General features: G+C 43.3%; 1 protein-coding gene across 2 annotated transcripts in view; it reads right to left on the reverse strand.

The window, feature by feature from the left end:
* slc39a6 (solute carrier family 39 member 6) overlaps positions 1 to 7,656 on the reverse strand; it is a 13,882-nt gene that overhangs the window by 4,214 nt on the left and 2,012 nt on the right. For both annotated transcript variants that reach the window (XM_035670099.1, XM_035670098.1), the window contains exons 2-11: positions 6,752 to 6,959; positions 5,301 to 5,808; positions 4,085 to 4,232; positions 3,518 to 3,610; positions 3,233 to 3,402; positions 2,627 to 2,821; positions 2,076 to 2,160; positions 1,359 to 1,754; positions 812 to 892; positions 407 to 597 (exon numbers count right to left, since the gene is read on the reverse strand). In XM_035670099.1, coding sequence (XP_035525992.1) covers positions 407 to 597; positions 812 to 892; positions 1,359 to 1,754; positions 2,076 to 2,160; positions 2,627 to 2,821; positions 3,233 to 3,402; positions 3,518 to 3,610; positions 4,085 to 4,232; positions 5,301 to 5,808; positions 6,752 to 6,957 — 2,073 coding nt within the window. In that variant the 5' untranslated portion in view covers positions 6,958 to 6,959. The remainder of the gene's footprint in view (positions 1 to 406; positions 598 to 811; positions 893 to 1,358; positions 1,755 to 2,075; positions 2,161 to 2,626; positions 2,822 to 3,232; positions 3,403 to 3,517; positions 3,611 to 4,084; positions 4,233 to 5,300; positions 5,809 to 6,751; positions 6,960 to 7,656) is intronic.

Consider the following 7,656-nt stretch of genomic DNA (forward strand, 5'->3'; position numbering starts at 1 on the left):
ATATGGATCATTGTTAACGTTTAGTCTCCACTACAGAAACACTACTTTCCTAAATAAACATGATGTGCTTCTTACTGATGGTGTTATTCATGACTCTTAGAGCTGGAAGCCCAGTATTTAGATACCATCAACGGCAGAAATCCAGATGAAAGAATAATTTGAAACTTATTTGAAATCATGTACAGTCGCACAGACTGGAACAGGGGTTTTCCAAATCTGACACAGTGGAAATGTGGTTAATTCAGTTGTTTTGGTGACAAATGACCGCAGAAAGGAAGCTGACGTCCAGCAGGTTTGTGTTGTAACAGCACTGCAGACACTTCCTGTCATACAGCTGCAGAAAGTATCTGTCAGTGACTGTCGGCTGTAGCGTCCGCAGTGCGTTCTGGAGCTAACGCTGACTCACCATGTCCACCAGGGCCACATACATGAAGAGTCCGGCTGTGAGGGCGAATATCCACATGGAGATGTTCTCCGCGTAGTGTCCGATCAAGATACCCGTCACCATGCCAAAGTAGGCCATCATGGCCGACAACACGTTGTACAGGATGGCCTGACGCACCGTCATCCCTGCCTTCAGGAGCACCGCAAAGTCACCTGGGAAACAGGAAACTGTTAACTCCAGACCAGAATCATAGGTTTTATCCTCACTCTGCTAAAAGACAAAAATACATTTGAGTGACAAACATTAGTGACGATATTTAACAAAGTCTGAATACATTAATGATACTAAAACTGACTGAAGGATTTTATTGGTAAAAATTCCTCCAGTGAGGTCGTATGTGGACTGACAGCAGACGGACCGTCTTACCCAACTCGTGAGGCAGCTCGTGACAGAAAACCGCCACAGAAGTACTGAGACCGCTGGACAGACCCTCGGTGAAAGCAGCTCCTGTAGAACCAGGGACAACATTCAAAGCCACCGTCACCACTACTTCTCTACTGTAACATGCAAACATCTGGTGAGTACATCAACGAGTTTCCTTTTCTTTGCAAAACTGTCTTACGAACATCTTTACATTCCTATACACTAGACCTACTAGTGCTGGGATATATAGTGAATGAACAGGTACACCAGTTTAAGTTAATTCCACACAGCTGTAACTCATTCTTGTGTTGTGCAGAAGAACACTTTATAGTGTTCACTATTTTCATGTTTGGTTTTGAAAAGGAAGCAATATTAAATAAATATGTTTCGGACTGATTTCACTACGCTGCAGTTTGTACAATAACAACTGTTCACATTCTGATTCCTTCATATTTTGTCTCATTTCGTGGTTTAGTAATCAGCCCCACAGTGACATCACCAGAGTACCATCATACTGATTTGAGGTCACGCGGCACTAACACTCACTGACCGATAGCCAGGCCGTCGCTGAAGTTGTGCAGTCCGTCTCCCATGATGACCATCCAGGCGAGCGTGGCCACGCCGGCCTGCTGGAAGTGCTGCTCCGAGTAGGAGTGGGAGTGGCTGTGAGGGTGGTGGTTCTGGGAGTGGTGGTGGTGCAGGATGTGGTGGTAGTCGTGGTGGTGGTGGTGCATGCTGTCGGCCTGGCCCACCGTGTCGTGGAAGTGGGAGTGGCACTTGTTCTCGCAGTCCTCGGCGGTGTAGGCCGCGGCCCCCGACGCTCCGCTGTAACCCGGCGTGACGACGGACACCTGCGGCGCCAGCATCACCTGCTCCTCCTCCGCCACGCCGCCCTGCAGGCCGCTCGGGTGGTCGCCGAACATACCGGCACCATTCGTCTCCACATCTGGAGAAAGACAACGAGGTCACCACAACAACAAAGCAGGATTACACAGAAACACCTGACTAGTCTTACACAGGTACGTCGACTTTGAGCTGCTCTTACATACATTCTGTCAGCAAGGAGATTTAAACAGAGATATAACAGTCATAATATATAAAGTAGAGCTCCAACAATTAGTTGGTTAGTAGACTATTAAAGTAATTGCCAACAATTATGATAACTTATCTTTTTGTGTCATTTTTAAAGAATAAAATCTTTCTGTTCAATGCTAAACGTTTATTTTATAGCGGGCCATTTTCCTTCATCTCAGACTCGTCGCCCCACCTTCAGTCGGCTTCAGGTCGTTCTCTTGCAGAGCCGGCTGCTTCTCTGGATCTGCTTTGTCGTTCTGGTCCCACTTCTTCTGGATCTGCTCGGACGGCAGGAAAACCTTGTTTTTATTTCAGACAACACAACGACCACAGCAACAACACCAGTACACTCAAACTTGTGTTTCCATGGCGATTACAGTCTCCAGAGGAAGTGTGTAGACCTCAAAAATCCAAAATCAAAGCCAGATGCAAATACTCACAATCACCTGCCATGGAATTTTAACTGCAAATAACAGTTTTAAAAATCATATTGTAAAGTTTCAATCACAACCATTAAGGCCAATAGTGTGACAAACTGTGTGCGCCTTCTCCTGTCTTCTGATTTTTTATTTAATACTAAAAAATACCAACTATTATTACATTTGCTGTGAAATCCTGCAGGGACTGACATCGATCCATTCATACAGTAACAGGATGTTGCTTTAGGAAGTGTTTTAAAATAAAAACTTTATTATTACCCGTTTTCACAAACCCAACATGGAAAGAAACGGATCAAACTTTGACCTTTTGTTTCTTGTCTTTGTACATTTTTCCCAGCGTCAGGAAGTGTTCGATCAGAAACATGAAGTAGACTCCGCTCAGAGCCGTCAGACCCTTCCACACAGCGTCCAGGTTTTCCTCTCGCTCGTCATGGTGGTGATGTCCCTCAGAGAAATTCATGCCAGAATCCTCGTGGTGGTGATGGTGGCCTCCCTGAGACTGAAGCAGGACAAAAGAAATGTAATGTTAGGTGATGAAAATGCCAACACTTCCCTACAGTCACTAGGAAACTTTAACAACCTCCATACTGTGCAAAGAATCTGCAGTTTATATGGAAAATTGCAAAACAGTGCAGCCAAACACACATGAAGGTCTCATTCTAAGGTAACACAAACACACACAACAGCTATATTCAGGTGATTAAACACTGATGAAAACATACCTATGAATGTTATACTATATTTCTGACAATAGATGCTCCTCAATGTTACACACTGGACCTTTAAACTGCAGCGTTTGTCGTGTTGAAATCCTTTTCTCAAAATTTGAATTTGACCCGACAGGACTGACAACGTGAGGTCGCTCAAAGACATGTAAAGAAAGTGGAGCTCTAAACAAACGGCGACTCACGTGGGGGATGAGGTGGAGGAAGGCGTCTCCGCTCAGAGTGCCGACGGCCAGCGCCACCAGGAAGCTGAGGAGGAACTTGAAGAAAACTCTGTTCATGAGCGGGATGAGGACGACGCCGAGCAGAGACAGCAGGCTGATGACCGTGATGGAGATGAACCCGCCGACCCACGCTGCAACACACAAACACTTCATCTCACTTCTCCACAATTCAAAAGGCAGAAATGAAAAACGTACAAATATTGTGTGAAACCGAGCGTTTGTGTTTAACCTCGTTCACCATCTTACCTATTGTGATGCTTTTGCCGCTTTCAGAGCGCTCGCCGTGATTGTGGTGCGAGTTGTTGTGGTCACCATGGTGACCGTGACCATGCTTATGGTCTAAAAATGAAAGAGAGAGTTAATCAATCTAGTTTTGTAAAAGACAACTTTTGAGCTTTTGTTTTGATAATGCCTTTTCTTTTTCATATCTTTTATTTTGACACCCTTCCAGCAACAGGCAGGATGTCTATAAGAGCACACACTGACTGTAGTTCAGAAGGAACAGCTCTGCAACATAAAGCTTTGTACTGACATTCAACACAAAACAAAAACAGCCCTTTACATACTTCATAACACTTCCTGTTCACTGTGCCAGGCTGTTAGCAGTGTAAACGGGTAAATCTGGATCGTCAAAGCTTTAACCCTCCAGGTGTGTCACTGAGTCAGTGTATCTCCACCCAGGAGTTTCTGTGTTTGCTACTGGCCCAGTTTTGCTGAAAGGGTGTAGCATGGACCAAAGAAACAGCACATCCACATCACGAGGTGGGTGCAATTTATTACACGAAGTCTGCGGCTTCTTGAACACCCTCCTACCTCTCTCCTCGCGTCCTCCGTGCTGGATGCACGCGCCGCCATCAATCTGGTTGAGGAGGGCGGGGCAGAGGAAGCTGAAGTCACTGAGGGTCATACCCACCACCTGAGACATCCCATGTGAGGAGAGGATGCTGGAGGCGTTCTGACACTGGAGGGAAGAACACACATACATGAAGAGTCACTGGAGGTTTAAAGGACTACTCCTGTACAGACACTGACACTACTGTTGGTTCTTCACTCAAAAACTGAAAGAATCCTGACGACAAGCACATTCTCAGTTACTGATGGGACGATATATATGAATATTATCATGTATCACGATAAGAAACAGGATAATCGTGAATATCCTCACAGCTCACAATCCTAAACCAATGTGGTGCAATAAAGATGTAATGAACAGATTCCAGTGTGTTTTAGTGTCATTTTAGGAGTTTTATTTTGAAGCTTACTGTTATAATATCGTGATTATTCTGGGCAGGATATTTGTGACATATCGTCTGATGCCTATTTTCAGTTCAAATGAATTCCAACTAATTAAATGTAAGTTGTTAATGTTACTTTGAGTGAAATGGACTTTCACACCCACTCACACAGCGATAGCACGGCATCGGGAGAACATTCAGTATCTCGCTCAAGGACACGCTCAGTGACAGACGTTCAGCGGTGCAGTTCACACACTGAGCCAGAGAACAGCTGTAGAGCCAGTGTGTTTTCACATCTGACTGCAGTCAAAGGTTTATTTCCACTAGTTTAACAACAGGGAATACAGTAACAAGGTGATTCACAGAGGCTCCAACCAGGACTCTGACTGAGAGGAGAGGGCAGTGTAAAGACTAATAGAGACGGTTTATTTTGTGTTCTCAGATTAAGAACAAGGTCTTTAAACTTTCATTCAGACGGTGTACGGTTGTACTTTTCTGTTTGATGAGGGAAATCTGTGTTTTTCTTTTCCCTTCTTGACATTTGGTGAGTTTATTTTCTTTATTAAAGCTGTGAGCTCGCTGTCCATATTGGACGACCTGCTCTGTCTCCTGAGCTCCACAGCTGTCCCAGTTTCCTTTTCCATCAACCTTTTCTAAAGCTGTTGATTATATTATATTTTCTTCACAATAAAGTATTAAAACAAAATGTTTTTTTACCCATAAACTCAGTTTTTGTTGACAGATAATCAATATTTTCCAACAACACAGCTGTCGATGAGAAGCTAATGTCGTACCTCTACGCTGTCCGCGCTTCGGTTGTGAGGAAGGTCCTCATGGCCATGGCCATGGTCGTGATCGTGATCATGGTCGTGGTCATGGTCGTGATCATGGTCGTGGTCGTGATCCCCCCGGCTGACGGCAGCTGCCTGTGTCTGGCTTTCAGTGACCCGTCTGGTGGTTTCAGGGCCGTTTAGTCTCAGCTGGGCGCTGTACGCCGCCGTGGCACTGACCTCCTGAGCCGCCGTGGTCTTCCTTTCACGCAGGTCGTCGTGGCTGTGCTGGTCTTCAGGGGTCTTTCTGGGATGCGAGGCTTCGGTGTGAACGTGTTTCTGGTGATGCGAGTTGTCGTCGTGGTGACGGTGGCCTTCGTGGTGGTTGTGATGATGATGATGATGGTGATTGTGGTCGTGGTGGCCCGCTTGCTCGTGATGTTGCACCATCACGGTCCTGATGCGATCCAAACCCACGTTCTGTAGGAGGCGCTTTAACCCGGCCAGAGAGATGGTGCCGTTCTCTCCGTATCTGAAACAATACAAACAATAATCAATAATCAATAATCAGTACGAAATAACTGCTGACACAAGAGTTCTTCTATGACCCGCCAACATCAGTCCAGAGGTTTTACTGCTATTTATACACAAATCATTAATATTTCACTGGATTCAATATTAGACTTTAAATATTGAACATGTTTATTTATTGATGACTCGCACCATTTTTAAAAGTCCTTTAATATAAAATATTTACTTGAAGTAAATAGTTTATATTTTGTATCTACAGTAAAAAGAAACACGTTTTATAAACACTATTATTTATAATAAATGTTTCCAGTTTATTTTTTAACCTGAACAGAAACCAAACTGAAAATTGTAGAGAATTTAAAAAATAATACAATATTAAATATTATTGTTAATCAGTTAATTATTTTAACTTCGATCCCACCGTGATGGTCGATGATGAACAGCCACCAGAGGGATCCCTGCAGCTTCACAATAAAAGCATTTAACTAGCAAAATACAACTACTTCAATTTTCAATTTTTTTTCTAACTTTAATATTTTTCTCAAAGTTCTAGCTGCCAATAATTGATCCCTATAATTAGATTATGTCTGTAGTAACTGATTTTAATCAAAGTTCTGCCATTTTGCTTCATTTGTTAAATAGAAAAATGTGTTAATTATAAAATCTTCAGTCACAGCTCAGTTTAAAACATTATCCATCAGTTTTTATCATCTACAGAATTCAATTCAAACATCAAATTATTATTCGTCAGTATTGTCGGATTTAATGCGACGAATCACAATTATTTTAATTTGAATATTTTTCCAGCTAAGTGTTGAAATTGTCAGCAAAAAAGTGAGATTTTATATTTCAGTTTTTATTAAGGTAAAGCAAAAACTGAAGTGAATCTTTGTATGTGTGGAGCTGCGAGCAGGAAATGTGACTGAGTCTAAAGAGTGTCTCACCTGTTGAACAGAGCCTCCAGGTGCTGCCTCTGGCTCTGCTCGGCTCTCTGCGAGTCGACCGCAGCCGACAGTAAACGCGCCGCGCCGTTTGTCTCCGCGGTGGACGGGCCGCAGTCCGAGCCGGCCGACCCGCCGCCGCCCGACAAACTCGCCGTGAGGAGGAACACCAAGGCCACGACGCCTCGACTCTTCTTCTCATCCATCATCTCTGCCGGGAAAACACACAAAGTCAGAATATCTGTTCCATCATTTACTGCTGAAGAAGCTTCACACAGATTCAAAAGATGAAATCAAATATTATTTATTCAGTTTTCAATCAAACAGCCTAAAACAGAAAAACAGGAACTGGTTCCATGAGTTAATTTAATTCCTTCTAAGACAGTAAACTGAGTATCTTTGGGTTTTGCAAGAGGCAGCGAGCCCTTATTAATCCTTCATAAGCCCCGCCCCTTTTTGTTCTGTCCTCCAATCACAGTTGAGCGAGCCTCGGTCAATAATAATATCTGCTAAACGAATCCATGTTGAAAAGACAACCAAACATTTTTAGAGACGGTAACTAACTAAACAAATTGTGACGTGATGTCGTGTTTATATGTTGGTATTATATTATAAATTATATTATTGCTTGTCAGGGTTTCTCATTTTAATGCTCTTATCAACATGGAAAAGTGGATCGGCTTGCTTTGTGCAAATGTTTTTTTTAAATACTGTAGTGTTCAGTTTCACACTAACATTGTCACTTATAAATAATCTCTCACACAATACAACACTGTCCATCAATAAATCCATCTCGGCGTCTCGCGCTCGCCATCGAAACGTAACGTCTACTACTCTTAAACAAGTGTGTGCGGCGTGCCTGTTGTTCTGTTTGTGGTGTTGTAGTTTTTCTAACGTTACTAGTTGTT

The sequence above is a fragment of the Morone saxatilis genome, unplaced genomic scaffold (genome assembly GCF_004916995.1).
Source record: "Morone saxatilis isolate NCDOM2014 unplaced genomic scaffold, NCSU_SB_2.0 Contig23, whole genome shotgun sequence".
Classification (NCBI taxonomy): domain Eukaryota; kingdom Metazoa; phylum Chordata; class Actinopteri; family Moronidae; genus Morone; species Morone saxatilis.